Raw genomic sequence first — 19,954 nt, 5'->3', positions numbered from 1 at the left:
ACTGCTACTTTTGATTAATATGCAAGTTAATAGCAACCTACTTTTTTATTCTTTATGAATTTAGGAAGGATATAATTGGTAAACTGACCATTCATGTAATATTTTTGACATTGACTATTTGTGCGATATACTAACTTCATGTTTTTCATTTTCAATTCTATTGATGTACCTTCTTAACTATTTGTAAATTTAGTTTTTAACTGTTTACAAATTTATGATTAATGATTACGATTTTTGTAATCGTTATATTGTTTTACATTGCAGAACCATGCTGTACACATTATAACCTAACTAGCCGTAGAAAAAACCCTTATTCATAGTAACATTGAAAATGCCTTTTAAGTTTGGATGATATTTGAAGCCCATCAAGTTTGCAATATTGTAGCTTTGTAAAGCCCAATAAAGGTGTTCGTGGGCTTTTTCACTTTTGAGGCCGATGAATTTCTACCCCTTCTGCGTTGGCCCCAGTCACGCATTTTGATAAAATAAAAGCTCGCCAAAACTTTGAAACCCTACTCTCCTTCTTTTGCTTCAGCACATATCTGGAATACAGGCACAGCCGAGGAAACACACTTTCCGCTAATCGATAAAGGTATTGCCTCAGTATGTTATTCATCGTTTCATCAATTTGTTTCAAGGGTCGTTATTCTGTTCTTATGTGTTTTTGTTTGTTTAGTTCAAGATCTATCGACAGATTACGTGCAGCATAAGATTCATAGATCGACAACTGATTTATTTGTGTATCTATTGTTAGCAATTTGATGATTTAATTTCTTTACTCTAACTGCTGGCGTTACATTAGGGTTTTGTTTTTTCCTTTCGGTTTGTGGCTCGATTGACTGTTCGATGGAGGAGTAAGGGCGAGAGATTAGGTGCAATATATATATATATTTTTTATGTTTTAATTTTCTACTTGTATATTCTTTGCGCTTGATCTAAATGCCTAAAGGGCAATGTTTTTTGCTGGATGTTGCCTGTGGCTGTGAACATACTTAACGGGTTCTCAATTAACATAGGGGACAATTGTTTGAAAATATATGATTTATCCATATTCTGAATTCTTTAAAACATGTATTCATGTTTGATGCTATGCTTGGACTAGAAATGTGTCTGTTGGTGAAATATGCTTTTCAGTTTCAGCATTTCAATGCTTAGAAGTGGGAAGATTGATTTATCACTATTTTCTTTGTTATCTTGCTCGAATGAGTGTGTTAATAGAGAACAAAGCGGATGTCTACAGCATAAGTGTCTTTGTGCTTCTATCTGTGCAAAACTTCAAGTTATTCCTAAGCAGATTTAACACCTACAAATAATTGTTTGGTTTGCATCCCAGCAGGTTGAAGACCACTGTGATTGACCATGGCGACTTTTGCTAAACCAGAGAATGCATTGAAACGAGCGGAAGGTGAGTAGCTACTTGCTGATTTAATCTGACTCTTTAACATTTCTGACTTATTTTCATTCTCTTTAATATTTTTGATGCTTTGTAGTTTGTCTCCTTACATCTGAGAATGTATGCGTATATGGTGACTAACCGACTTTTGCTAAAATGTGATTGCAGAATTGATAAATGTTGGTCAGAAGCAAGATGCATTGCAAGCTCTTCATGATCTTATTACATCAAAAAGGTACAGGGCATGGCAGAAAACACATGAAAAGATTATGTTCAAGTACATCGAGCTTTGTGTTGATATGAGGAGGGGTAGATTTGCCAAAGATGGTCTCATCCAATACCGCATAATCTGCCAGCAAGTTAATGTTAATTCTTTGGAAGAAGTGATTAAGCACTTCATGGATCTTTCAACCAAAAGGGCTGAGCTGGCACGTAGCCAGGCACAAGCTTTAGAGGAAGCTCTCGATGTTGATGACCTTGAAGCCGATAAAAGACCAGAAGACCTAATGTTAAGCTATGTCAGTGGTGAAAAGGGAAAGGATCGTTCAGATAGGGAGCTTGTGACTCCATGGTTTAAGTTCTTATGGGAGACATATAGGACAGTTCTTGAAATTCTCCGAAACAATTCCAAGTTGATGGCTCTTTATGCTGTAAGTTTTGATTTTTAATAATGTGAATCTTGCTTTTTAAATTCTTAACTTATATTAATTTTTATTTTTTTGTATGTAGGATACTGCTCATCGTGCCTTCCAATTCTGCAAGCAATACAAAAGAACTACAGAGTTTCGTAGGCTTTGTGAGATTATTAGGAATCATCTTGCAAACCTCAACAAGTACAGAGACCAGAGGGACAGACCTGACCTAACTGCCCCTGAAAGTCTACATTTTTACCTGGACACAAGGTTTGAGCAATTGAAAGTTGCAACCGAATTGGAACTCTGGCAGGTGTGTATGCTATTTATATGGGAACATACTTTATTAATAATATTTTTACTAATATAGGCTATCTACTCTATAGTTTTATCCATATATTTCTATATCCATAATAGCAACCCTGTTGCGTTCTTTACATATAATATAAATAATACTTTATGAACATATTTAAAACTTCCCCTACAATAGCAACATTCTTTTACTCTTTTACCCATAATAGTTTATAGATAACGAATAAATTACATTGTCTTTATTGGTCGTGAAATATATCTATGTTGCTATTTCTGGTAAAAGATTTAAGTATATTGGCATGTTGCTATTATTGTTAAATGAATATTATAAAATAATAAAGTAAAAGATAAGTACATTGCTCATATTATTATCATTAGTAAAGTATGTTTGTGTTACCTTATTGTTAGATCGAAACATGTAGTTTAAATTTAATAAGTTGTATGATTGTATCTTCAGGAAGCTTTTCGTTCTGTGGAAGATATTTATGGGCTAACAAGCATGGTTAAAAAAATGCCGAAATCGTCCCTGATGGCTATTTACTATGCAAAGTTGACTGAGATCTTTTGGATTTCATCAAGCCATCTATACCATGCATATGCATGGTTTAAGCTTTTTCAACTTCAAAAGAGCTTCAATAAGAATCTGAATCAGAAGGATCTGCAGCTGATTGCATCATCAGTTTTGCTTGCTGCACTTTCAGCTCCTCCATATGATCACCTGAAAACCGCTTCTCATTTGGAACTTGAGCATGACAAAGAACGCAATCTCAGAATGTATAATCTTATTGGCTTCAACATTGATGCAAAGCTTGAGACAAGAGAAGTGGTATTATACAAAACCTTTCTACTGAAATTTTCTACTGAAATCATCTCATTAATATTAATTTGCTTCATTTTCCTGCAGCTTTCCAGGTCATCTCTTCTCGCAGATCTGGTAAGATGTAGTTTATTTTACCAATTCTAGAGTTTTTTTTAAGAGTTGAATGTATGTAACATGGTTTTTTGTTTTTCAGGTTTCTAAAGGGGTGATGACATACGTAACTCAAGAAGTGAAGGATCTGTATCATCTTCTTGAAAATGAATTTCTGCCTTTGGATTTGGCATCAAAAGTACAGCCTTTGTTGACAAAGATTGCAAAACTTGGTGGAAAGATATCTTCAGCTTCTTCTGTACCAGAAGTGCAGCTTTCTCAGTACATTCCTGCTTTGGAGAAAGTAGCCACCTTAAGACTCCTACAACAGGTAATTTTTTTTTTAAATATTAATAATAATTTCTTGTTTGACAACACATAAATAGGTTGAAGCCTGACTATTAATTTGAATTTCCATATCAGGTGTCCCAAGTGTACCAAACAATGAAAGTTGAGACTTTATCAAAAATGGTTCCTTTCTTTGACTTCTCAGCTGTAGAGAGGATCTCTGTTGATGCTGTCAAGCATAATTTCATTGCTATGAAAGTTGACCACATGAAGGGTGCCATCATATTTGGTGACTTGGTGAGAGTCTAATTTGCATAATTTTGTTAATTCTCTTTTTGTTTATACTTATATTGTTTTCTTGTTTTTTTCTCAAGGGTTTTGAATCTGACACTCTGCAAGACCACTTGAGTGTTTTGGCTATAAATCTGAACAAATCAAGGTCCCTGATCTATCCTTCTCAATCCAAAGCATCAAAATTGAGTGCTATGCTTCCAAGCTTGGCAGATATTGTTGATAAAGAGCACAAAAAGCTTCTTGCTCGCAAATCCATCATTGAAAAACGCAAGGAAGAACAAGAACGCCACCTTCTTGAAATGGTTGGTACTAATTCATTCATTTTCTAAACTTACACAAACACACACTGTGTTTCTAACCTTAAAGTTTGTTCACAAAGGAACGAGAAGAAGAGACAAAAAGGTTAAAGCTACAGAAGAAAACAGAAGAAGCAGAACAAAAAAGACTAGCAACTGAGTTTGAAGAAAGGAAGCACCAACGCATCCTCAGAGAAATTGAGGAACGAGAGCGTGAAGAAGCACAAGCATTGCTAAATGATGTTGGGAAACGTATCAAAAAGAAAGGAAAGAAGCCCATCATTGAAGGGGTAAGTAAAGTAGAAGAAAAGAAAAGAAAGATTGTTCCTTTATTTTTTTTTTTTTTTCGTTTTCATGCTAATGGTTGTTTCTGTTGACATTACAGGAGAAGGTGACAAAGCAATCCTTGATGGAGTTGGCAATGCAGGAGCAAGTTAGAGAGAGGCAGGAAATGGAAAAGAAGATGCAAAAACTGATCAAGACCATGGATCATTTTGAAAGAGCCAAAAGGGAAGAGGCTGCACCTCTCATTGAAGCTGCTTTCCAAAGATGTTTGGCTGAAGAGAAAATCCGCCATGAACGCGAACAACAGGTAACCCACTTACTTACTTTGTAAAATAAAAAAAAAAGACGTAAATGCCTAAATTTACTTACTAATTTTATTTTTGTGTGCAGCTTGAGGTTGAACTGAGCAGAGAGCGTCATGAAGGAGATCTGAAGGAGAAGTATAGACTTGCTCGTGTTATGGAACATAAGGTCTGTATTGAATTTTTTATTATAATATGTATGTAAAATTTTGTTATAAAATAAAATATTCATGTATGTGGTGAACAGATGGAACTTGAGGAAAAAGTTGTGAGCAGGCGAAAGGCAGAGTACGATAGAATGAGAGCTGAGAGAGAGGAAAGACTGGGCCAAATCCTCAAGGCACGAAAAGAGGAAAGGGACCTAAAAAGGAAAATGTTGTTTTATTTGAAGACGGAAAAAGAAAGGCTCGACAAGCTTCGTGAGGAAGAAGAAGCCCGCAAACGTGAAGGTTACTTTTTACTTTTTCTTTTTGTAAATTATATGCTCTTTTACTTTGGACAGGACCATACTTGTTACAAGAACCTCAAATAAGGACCAAATTTGCAAAAATTGGCAATACTAACATCAATAAAGACTGAAATTGCATTAAAACTGTTTTGGGACCAAAATTGCATAACAATAGAAAGCTGAAAAATCAATATCTATTTTTTACTTTGTTTGTTTCGGATTAACAGAGGCTGAAAGGCGGAAGAAAGAGGAGGCTGAACGGAGGGCTAAGTTGGATGAAATAGCTGAAAGGCAGAGGAAAAGAGAACAAGAACTTGAAGAAAGAGAGAGGCTTAGGAAGGAAGCTATCTTACGTGGAACACCGCTCGATGGCCCGACCAGGCCGTCTGAGCTTCCTGCCCCCACTCCCGCACCCGCGGCTGCGACTGCAGCCGCACCAGCTGCCGCCGCCGCCGCTTCTGCTGCAGGATCTGGTGGTGGGAAATACGTGCCAAGGCACCGTAGAGGTGCGCCGGCAGAGACGGCAGCACCACCACCGGCACAGCCACCCTCTGATAGGTGGGGGAGTGGGAAACCGGAGGAGCGTGGAGCGGCTCCACCAGGCGACAAGTGGCGTCCGTCTTCGTTTGGTAGTGGTGCTGGCGGAGCAAGTGGTGGTGCTGGTGGAAAAAGTTGGTCTTCATCCAGGTTTTCGCGGTGAGACTTGGGTGATATTCTTTTATAATTATGGGAGAGCAAGTGGTTGTGTGTTTGTGCATTTTGTTTTCAAAATGATCTGGGGTTTTGGTAGACTCATAATGTTAAGATCGGTTTTATTTTGCCTTAACTTTTTGATGGGATGTTTCGATAAACAAAGTATTATTTTTGATTTGGATCTTGCACAATTCGCACTTTTTTATTAAAAAGTTGTGTTTGCTCTTTGTTTACATCTTTACTAATATTTGTTTACATCTTTACTAATATTTTGTATACGGATTTTCTTTTTTAAGCTTTTAATTATAGGCAAAATTTCATAGTGGGCTTTGGGCCTGTTTCTCAAAACTAACTGATAGGGTTTGTTAAAAGCTATAAGACATATTTTTTAGATTTAAAACATTTTTGTTTAAACTAAATATAAATACTAAAAATTTATAGTGGTAAAAGAAGATTTTTGTTTAAAACGGACGTTTCTATTAAACGTTAAAAGCCTCTAAAAAGTTTCGTGCAAATAATGCCGTGTGTTTTCCAAAAAATGGCAAGGTGATGATGACTTCTAGAAATGTTTTATAATTACCCCTAGGGTTTCAAAAAATGATAGATGATAATTTTTAGAAATGTTTATAGTTTGCCCTTTCAAAAAATGACATGGATAGAGGCGGAATTAGAAATTTTCACAAGTGGTAGCATAATCGCCTATTTATTTTGTCAGTCACCATTTATTGAGAAAAAAAACTATCATAAAGAAAGCTACGATTTGAAATTAGATTGAATATTATTAGGAAAATCTTAAAAAAACCTAACCTATCATCCTCTAATATTTGAGCAAACTGTTATGTTATTTTTGTGCTTGATAAAATCAGTTTATTTGTTGTCCATGCTTCAAATAATGCTTCGTAACCGGAAAACATTTGAAGGCACCTTACATTTGTAGCGTTAGAAAAACTCAACCTATTATCTTCTGATGCACGAAAAAACCATTTTAGTTTCTAATTTTGTATAATAAAACCTTTATATTTTGATTTTGTACAAAAAAACCTTTAATTCCCCTTCTATGTCTTGTATTTTTTTCTTGAGAGATAATAATTGATAAATATCTCATACATTCCACAAAAAGAAGGGGTATAAGTGCATAATTTCTCCATTGTTTTCTGTTATCATTTTTCTTTCGTTTTGGTTTTTGAGAGACTATTTAGTTGCTCAAAATTTACAAATATTATCGTCATGGTTACCCACCGTCCAATAAGATAAGTTTTGGAGAAGCATGATGCACTTTGCTTCCTTGGTTCTTACTTTTGCCATGTGTTATGCTCTTCTTTATCTTGTTGCCACTTGTGGTATAAAACTCTTAATAACAACTGGGCATTATATTATATTGTTATATGTATTTATAACTTGTACTTCATATTTGGAATCAATGACAAATTTACTAGTTATCATGGTATCAATGGTTTCCTTGGTAACCCCTCTCCTAAAATATATCCTTTCATTCCTTGGACGTTTTCTTTCTCTTTATGGGAGTCTTTTTGTCAGTCTCCCTCTTTCCACCACTATGGGTTTTCTATGACTGACCCTCATAAGGTATACTTTACTTCCATGATACACATCATGCGTTAGCTATAAGGTACTCTTGATCATGGCCTCCAGTTTCATATATCGTCCTCGAAAAGCCTAACTACTTATTTTGATGCTAACTAAGGGGTTGCCTAATGACTCATTCACATATGGGAACTTTATCTTTCTATGTGACAACCACAACTCTTGTCGATCCAAGTGTAAATGTTTATTTCTCTCTCTAATGTCAAAGCTAAATAACATAGGGTGGTATGCAGTCGTTAGAACATCTTAGGTTTGCCATCTCCTATGAGAACTCCATTGCCCTAACATGAAGGTCATCATTTTCTGTTATGATAACTTCAATTACATATACTCAAATTCTTACTCAACATCAATGCATGAAGCACATAAAGATTGACATTCACTTTGTTCAAGACCAAGTGACATTAAGGTTATTTTGTATTACTTATAACATGTAGTTCACTACTGGAATCAATGAAAAGTTTAGCAATTATATTTTCTGATGAGAAAACAATGTGTGACATAAAAAGGAACATAACTAATTATTGTACAAAATCAGAATATAACATGGTTTTACTGTAAAAATAATAAAATAAAATGGTTTTATTGTACAAAAGAATAACATAATGGTTTTTTTCTCGCATAAGAGGATAGTATGTTGGGCTTTTATGAAGTTGTAAAATGGTAGGTAACCGACTTTTAAGGGTTTGCCAGTTATGAAGCCTTATTTTAGGCATGAGCAACAAATAAAATGTTTTTTTTGTACATAAAAATAACATAATGGTTTTTTTCGAGCATTGGAGGATAATATGGTGAGTTTTTCTATGGTTTTCCCAATACTATAACATAAAAGAATGAAACAGATTTTAGGAAAGTGTAAGTTTTTACTTAATAGGCGGTAAAAAATTATAGTCACACAATAAAGTCATTAACATGCATTATGTTATCCAATATGGCCGGTTAGTTCTAAAAACACTACCATATGAGAACATAAAATGGCCGAGGGTCTCTTCTTTGATGGCAGATGACACCATTATGGTGACATCTATCTAGGGAGGGGTCTTTTTTAACTGAAATGATCTCTATATTAGTAAAGAAAAACAATAGCAACAAAAGTGTTAAGCATATCATAAAACAAATGCAAAATTTCAGTAATAGAAATAATAAAAAACATAATAAAACTAAAATCCCATTAAATAATTATAATTGTGTCTCTTAATGACTTTCGCACCGGCTTTCTGCACATGACACAACATCGAACTCAACATAGCAAGTTAAAGTTGTGATTGATCATTAGAGTTTATAATATGATCTCCAAGATATCAAGCCCCTTCAAAAGTTACAATATCACCACAAAGAAAAAGGTGGTTAATATACATTGTAATATACAAAAACACATTAAACAAACTTTCTGATCGTCATCATCATATCACAGATGCTAAAAAGAATTTTGATTTCTTTGAGGACTTAAATCAAACATTTGGTGTGCGACATGAATCCATCTTTCAAATGAGCAAAAACCTTGCATTGTGAGTAGCTTCACCAAGGATCCTCTGGAATTCTCTTTCCTTTGGCTTTGGTAGCACATTCGGTCTTGCTGCTTCATTTTTCTTCGGGCAGTCCCTAGACATGTGTCCCTTGTCTCTGCTTCTGTAACATACTTTATCCCTATGTGTACTGTCCTTGGAATAGTGACCGATTCTTCCACACCTGTAACAATTCACTTCTTCGTCACATCCCTCATAGTGCTTCAACGGTACATTTGGCGTTGTAGCCCTTATCAGACAATCTCTCTTGAAGTGTCCCTTTCCACTACACTTAAGGCAAACTTCCTCCTTGGTTGAGCACTTGGGGGCATAGTGACCATATTCCCGCATTTGTATGTTCTTGGTTTAATGTATACTAAAACTTTTGTTTATATTTCTAAGGCTAAAAAGTCCTCCATCGTAAATTCACTATTTACATCTCCCGGTGTCGTGTCGGTTTTACCGTAAAACTTTGACGTACCATAACTTCTTCGTTATAACTCGGATTTCGGGGTTCTTTATATGTACAAAACCCTTGAGACGTATTCTACAACTTGGCTAAGATTACTTATTCTAAATAATCTTTTGTCTAAAAGTCATTTTCGACCCCTATTATCTCTAAATTGACTAGCCCGGATCTACGAGTGGACCATTCTGCCCCGGGTCACAATCCAAATGGTTGAACCGGCCGGGTCGACTTGGGTTTTAAAACATTGCATGCTACTCCTTTCTCCATGCTGATTCATCCCCATGGATGGTCTTTTTTCACTAACGTAGTTTTTTCTCTTTATACCTCTCACATGAGGGAAATATTGTCATTTTACTTGTTACTGGCGTTTTTGTAATTAATTCAGATTAGACTTGACATAAATAGTCCCTATACCAAATGTGATCATGATCATCACTTTCAAGAAACCCATCAACATTCTCCTAAACATACAACTCGATTGAAAAACAAGCCTTTACAGTGGTAAGGTTTATGAAGTAGAAATGGTTTTACTTAGAAAAGTAAAAAAAACGTTAATAATTTCATGCGATTAACCCTCTTGATTTATTAACAATGCCGTGTTTGTGTGTTTATATCGTCTATGCAAAAGGAATAAAAAAATACTTCACATTGATGCTTCATCGTGGTGGAATTTTCACAAAGTTTCCTTATAAGTGTTTACCTTGATGACACATTCCACTACATAGATTTCGTTGACATTGACGTCTTTTGTTCATGAGCTAGGCGTAATGCTTAAAGAGTTGGGGGAACAAATGGCCAAACAATGTATTACCACTTTGTTATACTTGAAATTAATTTGGACTATAGCCTTTTATCTCTTGGGAATGGCCTAGATGTCCTCAAGTTAGCTAGGTATGTTCCTAGTAACAAAGTAACTTGTGTGTATATAGAAAATTGTGACAACTCGTAATTTCAAATCTTGTAAAAGTCAATCTTGGTCAACGAAAATCAAACATATCAAATAGAGGTCAAACTTGTTTCTTTAAATTATCTTAATATGGTTAGATTAATGAGTATTAGGTGTATAAACCTTGTATTCAAAAGTGTTATGTGTTTTGGAGGGAAAACACTTGGAACCGAGAACCTTCATCCGAGCCACAAACCCTTGCAACCGTAAACCCTTGCATAGCTTAAGACTTCGGACCGCAAACGGGTCGCAGCCGCAAACGAGGTGTACGACCGAGAACCCACTCCTCGGACCGCAAACTCCGGTCTTATCCATTCGGTGTGGAAACCAATGAAGGTGTCCCATCAGTTTTGACCCTATATAGGGGCTGAACTGTGAGCTCCTCCCCACTTCTTCTTTTCCAACCGAAAACACACCCTTCTCTCTCAAGAACACCAACCGAAAACCCCTTTTCTCTCTCAACTATCATCTTTCATCCTTTGAATCTTCATAGGATCTTGCTTGGATCTTCTTCAAGTGTTCTTCATTCATCAAGATCATTGGGCCGTAAACCCTTGAATCTCCTTCATTTCTTCAAGAACACCCAACCGAAAACCCAAGAACACCAAGATCTTCTTGGACAGTGAACCCTTGGGGCTAGCCGTAAACACCTAGCAGCCTTCCATTTTGCTTCTAACACTCTTATTTGTAAGTTAAACTTACAAATTAGTCAAATTCCTTTTCATTCTTATGTTTATATACACTAATTTTATACATATATATTACATACAATGCTAATTAGGACTCAGTTTTGCTACGGGACTTCACTCGTGGAAATAACCTCCTATATCGAACATTCAAACGAATCACTCACATAAGGTGAGTTCATACCCTTACAGTTTACTGTTTTAAATGCTTTTAGGGGGGGGGGATACAAGTAGAATACAATTTATTTGTGTTAACATTTACATGTGAAAACAAACAAAGGATTTCTTGTGCTTTTAAAGGTTGTTAAAATCACTTCAAAAACTCTTTTAAACTATTTTAGATTGCTGTTTATTTATCAAAATCGTATTCACTTATATATTTATGTATAAGTATGCTTTAACGGACTTAGGACTATTGTTAAATACCTTGACTCCTGTTCCTTGTTTTGTTGTGGGCTTAGGGTAGGATCACTAGTCCGACTGTGGGTTAAATCATAATTATGCATGCTAAATATATATATGAATATTAAATCTTATTTTCAAGGACATACTTAAATCATTTGTATATGCTGATCAAATGAGTCTTTACTCCGAATCATTTACAGTTCAAACAAACATACAAGTGAACTATAATAGGTATAGTTTATAGGATCAATACATACTATTTTCTAGAACAGAGAATCAATACATACATACTATTTTCTAGAATAGATAATTAATACATGAATCAATACATACATACTATTACTATTCATTACAAAGTATACTATTCATTTACAAGAACAAAAAGAAACTTATATACTATATCGAGAACGAGATAACTAAAATGTGAGATACTACTTCATGGCATACCAACATTCTTGCTATGTCACGTTTTGTAACTAGAGTCTCCTGGACGGAGAGCATGAGTTTGTGTATAGATATATATGGGGTTGACCATCCCACACCTTGCTGCTAGCTACAGTGGGACCTGCAGGTCCACGGGTGACAAATTTCATATCATTTTCAATGCCTGAAGAACATCATGTTTTATACTAGTCAATCATGCATGGTTATAACCTAATCACATTTAAAACATTAATTAACCAGTTTGGTTACAAGGTAGTTAATGCATCACTAGTGTATTTTATACAATATTACTGTAAATCTTCATTTTCCATTACATTCGTACAATGATATTCTCACATAAGAAATGCATACTATTTTCCTAGTAAAGATGGTTTACAAATATGGAAAACATACATTTTATACTATTTCAAGTACAAACATACATTTTATACTATTTCAAGTACAAACATACCTTTTACACTTTTACAAGAGAACAAACCTACAAAACAGTCGGGTCTTGGGTAAAAGACTACTTTTCATTTTTAGAAGAAAATATAGGATTTTTTGGGAAGTATACAAACATTTTCACTAAAAAAATACAAACATTTTAACGAAACAAACGTAGACATTTGACATTAAACACTTATGAACTCATCAACTTAAATGTTGATACTCTCTTTCAAAATAACTTGTATTCTCAGGGAACCAGTAGGCAGGTACACTGGCACATGTTTTGGAGAAGACGGAGTATGTTCAGACTCGTCTTTTATTTTTATATATTTTTGGTGTCTTACAATTATACAAAGAACACACATTTATTAACTATTCTATTAATGCAATGGATGTTGTTGCTTGTTTTACTATTGTGTATTGTTATGATACTGTACTTGACGTCCTCCACCCCCGAATGTTTCCGCCATCTCGGTTTGGGGTGTGAAAAAAATGGGTAGACGAGAGTTCACACCTATTTCACAACGTCGTGGCAGTCTCTAGACAAAGCAATCACAAATCCTTCCTTCACCACATCGTGACAACCATCTTGGTACGTTGTGGTTACTACTCTTGGACAACTTAATGGACCGAGTCCTAAATCCATTAATCCCTCAACTCATACTTTCCAGTAAGCTTCTTGGGACCCTAAAAGTGCATAAAAATCCAAAATTTATGGACATGCATGACCCATGCATTTCCTTCACTCAACTAGGCGAAAAAGGCATAAATGATGTAAAATCTATTCAACTTCTAGATCTCAAAGATACAGTGACCGAGTGACCAAGATGAGCCATAAATCTAATTTTTTTATCTCATCTAACCATTCACTCTCACTTAGGAGCCAAAACATACTACATAACCTAGATATATGGCAAAGGAACCAGAAAGATGGAAGCTTGAGGACTTACAAAGAGTCCAGAAGATGATCCCAAAGGTGGAGATGAGTTGCTTTCTTGATCCTTGCAAAAAAGTTCCTTCCTCATAATGAGCCCCACCCATATACTGGGCTCCGCCCACATAACGTGAGCCTCCCACATGATACAAAACTTGTTCACTCAACTAGGTCAAAAAGGCATAAACGACCTAAAAATCATGTATGGCTTCCAAAAAATCATTCAACTTCTAGATCTCGAAGATATAGTAACCAAGGGACCAAGGTGATCCATAAAGTTGCAAACTTTATCTCATCTAACCATTCAAATCTCACTTAGGAGCCAAAACATGCTACAAAACCTAGATCTACTATAAGGTCACACCTTATGATCTGATGAGTCAAACACTACACTCTGACCACCAGCGCCACTGCTAGCGTCAGTATGACTAGCATCAACGTGAATCCAATGATCTTAGTGATATTTGTATATTAGGAAGTTATATATATATATATATATATATATATATATATATATATATATATATATATAATCAGACCTTTACTTAGGTAGGTATACATCCCCTAAATAGTGGGATCTTTGTTATTGTAATCGTATATAATGTACTATTAGGGTAAAACCCTAATAGAGGTTGGTGCTGTCTTTGGGACCTCGTTCTCTTTGTGAGAACCCTCTTTCTCAGTGAAAGTATCTTTGTGATTATACATGTTCTTCAGTTTTCTATTCAATCTTTTCTTTGTTTGTTTGTTCTTAGTTATTCATACTTGAGTGTATCCGATCAATACAAACATTCAATTGATACCAGAGCCGGTTTACGATACACTCAAATTATCATATAGACCTCCTTTAATCCCAAATTGTCTGTTGTTTACAAGATCCCTCCTTTCGATGAACTCAACTTTGTTGCATGGAAATCAAAAACTTTAGATGTTCTCGAGATCATGGACTATGCCATGATTGATGTCATTAATAAGGATCCCATCATCTCTACGCATCGATTCTCCAGTGATAATGAATATGGTAGTGGACTAAAGTAGAAGTCTGTGCCAGGATACAACAAGGAAGGGAAAAAAAATCTAAATCTTGATGTGAAGGGGAGGATTGCTATTGGAAACTCTCTTCCATATCATGTCTATTTTTTTTGTTCAAACTGCTCAACTACACAAGAGATGATGAACACCTTATCATCCGCGTTCGATAGTGAATGAATTTCTAATGATGAAGTTATGAAAAGTAAGTGTTTTATGGCTCAAGTCATTGAGTCTCATGCTGAAGCACCAAGGGACAACATCAGTACTTTTAACACTGACCTTTCTTAAGCCGCTAAGGACTCTAAGTCTCAGGACTGGGACTTAGCCTCCATGTATCAGGTAAAGAATTTTGTTAACTACTCCTCTACTGAAAAAGTTGACATGTTTGATCATTTACGTTTTTGATCTTTCTATCTCCAATAAAGAACATTCTCTCTCAAAATTGAGTTGAAAAATCTTAAAGAAACACTCTCTTTTTCTGAGAACTCCCTTTCTTTCTTAAAAAAGAAAAACTATTGTATCTCACTAACCAATAATTTCTTCACGCTGAAAAAGAAAAAGCTGTCGATCATGCAAGAATCATTAAGCTTATTCTAAGTAATTGGGCTTCTTCCCACTGTAATGTCATTAGAGTTATTAATGATCAAATTCCTGATCAATGTGAGAAAATCCTTGGTGGTGATATTGAAAAAGTGTTATTTCCTTAATCAAAAAGGTTGAGACTAAACACACTTTTTATATTGCTGATAGTCTCGAGAAAGATTTTAAAACTAGATTTGTTGTACCTATTACATAAATCAAACCCTTATTGGTACATACTGTACTAATGATTCAAATGGAAATACCAAATGTATATCTCATTTATCTGCACTTGATCCTTCTCTTCAACCTCCTCACCATGAGTCTGTTTTGCCCTCCACTAACATCTTGCTGAAATTTCCCATCTCCAATGGTGAAGTTCATTCCATAAACGAAATTCTCAGCATGTTTCTATAACATTCCAAAAATCATAGAAATTTAAAATTTTCAAAAACAACCCATTTTATCTATAAAGCGTTTAAAAGTCCATTGTTTCAAAAGTATTATTGGAAATCAGAGTTTTCCCAAGACCCAAAATCATAAAAACATGAAGATGTGCGCGATCACGCCTTTGCCTTGCCACAATCATCTGAAGTACCTGAAACTGTAAGCCAAAGCTTAGTGAGTTCCCCCAAAGTACCAACCCACACAAACATGTAACAACATATACTGGGTCCACAACTAATAGACTGGATTACCCCTGAGCCCACAATATGAGTCTAGCTTGCCTTTCAGACCCACAACTCATATCTAGAATGCTCATGAGCCCACAACATGAGTATGGATTGCCCTTCAAGCCCACAACTCATGTTTGGCTTGCTCTCGAGCCCAAAACATAAGTCTGGCTTGCTCCTGGGTTTTTTGGCTACCACACAAAGCAGTACTACCTCAACCCAACCATACCATGTCGACATATACATAACATATAACATATATCCAGCAAACAGATAAACACATAACCAGTCAATAGACAAATAGGCAGATATATAGATCACTACCACATAACAACCTCCTATATAGCGAATACAAATCTAACAGATCACTATAGTATAACAACATAGTAAGTACCAACAATCCAATGAATGCATAACCGTATATACTCAAAGGTGAGATAGACACCCGAACATGTGATCCTACTCTAGATCCACAACCAAACAAGGAACATGCAAAAAGCCTAGATCAAGAGTCCTCAGTCTATCCTACATGACTACATACAGTCACTAAGACATCCCTCTACTAACAGGTAACCAAAACTAGTGGGTTGGCATTGGTGCCTTCGACCCACGAGTACAATGAGGTGAAACTCACCTGAATCGAAGACCTTGAAAAACTGCGATATGCTCCCTTCTGCATTGCTTCCTTTCGCGAATCCACTAACACTAGAACTAGATAAAATCTTAATCAATAGCCCAAAATCCTCAAGTTTGACCCAAAGTCATGATGGGTTTTGATCATAACTACATCCTATGTGTTCATGCAACCCTAATTTCTTTGGATTTAAGTTTTTCACTAATTGAACATGCAAAAGAAATTCCAAAGCAATAACCCTAGATCTAGCATATACAATTCGAAATTCATATATCAAAAGGGATAAGAAGATTACCTTGCTTGTTATATAGCAATAACAAGAATTCCTTGATTCATCTTGACTCTTGAAAGCTTTAGTGCCCCAAATGTTGCACTTCTAATGGCTCACAAACACTTGTAGCAAGACGATGAGAAAGATAGGGACGAAAACTCTTAGAATTTCGGATAGGGTTTCTATGCTTTAAGCATAGGTCGAAAACCCTATGTAAAGGGGTCCTTAAATAGCTGATGGGTTGCTAGGGTTTCAAGAGGAAGACCTAATATCCTGCTTAGGGCTTAAGCAACCCATGGACCTCCCACTAGAAGGCCTTGGACGAATTCTATAGGGCCTCCCTATAGAAATTCGTTCACTCCATTACAAAGGAGTCCAACAACCTAGTTTTGCAAATATCAATGATTTGCAAACCAGTCCCCATTCTTTTAATCAGTTCCTTTGATCCCAAAATTAATTCTAAATTAATTTCTGATCAAATACTAATTACATAATATGATTTATAATTAATCTACTATTCTCATAATATATTAATAAATCATTTATCAACTTCTATCTCCACAAGTCATCCTGTCAAGTTGCTAAAGTGAAGGCAACCCAAAAGGACCATGCTACTATCAAACCAAGTTCGTACCAATTATAGTTATGGGCTTAGATACCTAGTCCAATAGTCTCCCACTTGGATAAGTCTAATACCTATAATTGCAAGTACGACTTTAGAATCTATTAGAAATCGTAGCTCTCAAAAGCCGATGTCAAACTCTGACCCAGTCAGTCGTGTCCTTAACATATTGGATCATATAATTCTCTGTTCTGCAAGATATCATGTGGACAAAGACATGGAACATAATCATTCTCATTTTCCAACAGTTTGTTTCCCAAATATTTTATTTGTATGACAAGGAACTTAATTGAACACATCAATTTAGTCCTAACCGGGCCCGACACATAAGTCAATACAAAATCATCGAGGGCCCAAGATATCGCTTTTACCCCTTGGGATAAAAGGAACATATAAACTTTGACTTATATGCTTGTATTATTTACTCATCAAATCATACGCAACAATGCGTTTTATAACATCAAGTTACTGATGTGTTTACGCATTATCAATGCACAACCAACTCGTAACAACAACTCATATATCTCGGTTTAAAGACTATACGATATTATCGTCTCAAAATTACTCATGATTAAATTCCATAAAGTAATTCAAGTGAGCGTGGGTTTAATCAATATTCAAATCTCCATTTCAGAAGTACTCACGAACGTTGCAACAACTATTGCTATGTCTAAACACTTAGACAATCTACAAGCCAATTCATGATAGTCTTGATGCACTACTTACATCCAAAGTATGATCGAACGTGGATAATTTAAATAATCCAATTATTTTGGAAGTAAAACATGCAAAGTTGAAACACAAAATAAACAATTGACAAAGGATAGTAAACAATACTTATATATAAATCTCCATTATATAATCACCAAATGTCAATTACATTTATCTATTACAAGTTTCTAAAATATCTATCTAATCACTAAAACTAATATCGTCCTTCAGACCAATGCTCCTCGCATGCTGATCGTGCTTAACTCTACTCAGACCCTATGTGAGGGGATATGCAGGATTCTCTTCTAACGATACTCTCTTGACGACGAGGAGTCGTTCTTCTACCCGATATCGAATGAAGTGATATTTCCCTTCGATATGTTTGAATCTTCCATGATCCCTTGGTTCCTTGGTCAAGGAAACCTCTCCTTCATTATCGCAATAAATCATCATGGGCTCCTTTATGGCTGGCACAACTCCAAGGTCTCCAATGAAGTTCTTCAACCATATAGCCTCCTTCAACGCTTCTCTTGCGGCTATATACTCTGACTCACGCGTTGAATCAGCCACGGTCTCCTGCTTGGAATTTTTCCAAGTTACTGCTCCTCCATTTAGTGTAAACACCCAACCAGACTGAGAACAGAAATTGTCTTGGTCTGCCTGAAAACTGGCATCGCTATAACTAGTAACTCTCAAGTCATCATTGCCACCAAGAACAAGGACCCAATCCTTTGCTCTTCGCAGATACTTAAGAATATTCTTTACGGCTGTCCTGTGAGCTTTACCCGAGTTCCATTGATATCGGTTGACCATGATCAAAGCAAAAGCAACATCAGGGTGAGTACATGTCATAGCATACATGATCGAGCCAACAGCGGAAGCATATGGTACTCGAATCATTTCTGCCATCTCGACATCAGTACTCGGACTCTGAGTCTTACTCAGCTTGGTATTGCTCTGGATAGACAAATCTCCCTTCTTGGAATTCTCCATGCTAAAACGCTTTAACACTTTATCCAAGTAAGTACTTTGACTTAGTCCAATTAGTCGTTTACTCCTATCTCTCAAAATCCTTATTCCCAGAATATAGGCAGCGTCTCCTAGACCCTTTATAGCGAAACACTTTCCAAGCCAGGACTTAACTTCCTGCAAGGCTGGAATGTCGTTGCCTATGAGCAGTATGTCTTCAACATACAGTACTAGAAAGCTAACTATACTCCCACTGAATTTGAAATATACACATGACTCATCCTCACTCCTAGAGAAGCCAAACTCTTTGACCTTTTATCAAAGCAAAGATTCCATCTACGAGAAGCTTGCTTCATGTGACAACTATCAAAATTTGAGTCGGTTCTCGATTGACTAAACTTAGTTGCACATATAGGCACGAAACATACTAGAATTAGTAACTATAAGCTAAGTTATAACCTACTAGAAACTTGGAAACAATTAGGAACGATGGACAATGTACTTAGATTTCACATTGTTATGTGAATTCTGCAACTACTTAACTGTAGAGACTATCCTTATTCAGATCACTCTTTGACTCGATCACCTTTTCATGAATCATATACACACATTATGCACTTGACCTAGTAGTAGAAATTAGGTCCAAGTCTAATAGGAACTTAAGTTGAAGTTGAAAACTATGACTAGTATACTTGGTTCCTCCATTTCACTTGAATCTCGGAACCACTACATATAAATGTCAATAAACCGACGAAAAGGAATTACAAACATTATTTATAACTATAAAAGATTTATAAGACTCAAAAATAATTTGATGCCTCCAAAATTCAATCTATTTTGATATCTTAAGTTTAGCAAAATCTGAAAAACTCTAAAAGCCCTAAAATCTCAAATTTATAAACTTTAACACCTAAGACTCCATAAAATTTGTTATGAACCTCATAATATCAATTTAAAATGACTAAATTCAGGAAAATATAATCAAGGAGCAAAAAAATTAAATCAATAACATTTACCCTTAATTTATAAGCCAAAAATCAAGGTTTTATGGATAAAAGCTAGGTTAAGTTGTATATTTTATAAAACTTTGATATTTTTTTTATAAAAGACTTAAATATTATAAAGAGAAAAGAGAAATAGAGGGTATTATACCTCAAAAATTCAGATCCCTCTCTCCCCATATCTCTCT

General features: G+C 35.5%; 1 protein-coding gene across 2 annotated transcripts; it reads left to right on the top strand.

Moving 5' to 3' along the window:
- The first annotated feature begins 469 nt into the window (after nucleotides 1-469).
- LOC145063358 (eukaryotic translation initiation factor 3 subunit A-like) lies at nucleotides 470-6,086 on the top strand. Of its 2 annotated transcripts, none has more exons than XM_079010947.1 (14): nucleotides 470-592; nucleotides 1,337-1,405; nucleotides 1,562-2,043; nucleotides 2,123-2,338; nucleotides 2,795-3,163; nucleotides 3,242-3,271; nucleotides 3,351-3,578; nucleotides 3,671-3,832; nucleotides 3,910-4,131; nucleotides 4,209-4,415; nucleotides 4,511-4,717; nucleotides 4,801-4,881; nucleotides 4,960-5,161; nucleotides 5,388-6,086. In XM_079010947.1, exons 2-14 carry the CDS (start codon nucleotides 1,360-1,362, stop codon nucleotides 5,858-5,860), a joined length of 2,925 nt encoding a protein of 974 aa, XP_078867073.1. In that variant the 5' UTR covers nucleotides 470-592; nucleotides 1,337-1,359; the 3' UTR covers nucleotides 5,861-6,086. The 2 variants fall into 2 exon arrangements, with proteins under 2 accessions (XP_078867073.1, XP_078867074.1); XM_079010948.1 differs by having other exon boundaries at nucleotides 1,334-1,405.
- The last annotated feature ends 13,868 nt before the right edge of the window (nucleotides 6,087-19,954 follow it).

This window comes from Lactuca serriola, chromosome 7 (assembly GCF_051521515.1).
Source record: "Lactuca serriola cultivar US96UC23 chromosome 7, Lser_US96UC23_V15, whole genome shotgun sequence".
In the NCBI taxonomy this organism is placed as follows: domain Eukaryota; kingdom Viridiplantae; phylum Streptophyta; class Magnoliopsida; order Asterales; family Asteraceae; genus Lactuca; species Lactuca serriola.
Note: the sequence above shows the minus strand (reverse complement) of the source record. Positions and strands in the feature narration are given on the sequence as shown.

Excerpts from the sequence above, each read along its gene's own strand:
- LOC145063358 (XM_079010947.1), top strand. The coding sequence starts at position 1,360 with ATGGCGACTTTTGCTAAACCAGAGAATGCATTGAAACGAGCGGAAG. Across the intron at positions 3,579-3,670 it reads CCTTAAGACTCCTACAACAG|GTGTCCCAAGTGTACCAAAC; the intron begins GTAATTTTTTTT and ends TTTCCATATCAG. Across the intron at positions 4,718-4,800 it reads GCCATGAACGCGAACAACAG|CTTGAGGTTGAACTGAGCAG; the intron begins GTAACCCACTTA and ends TTTTGTGTGCAG.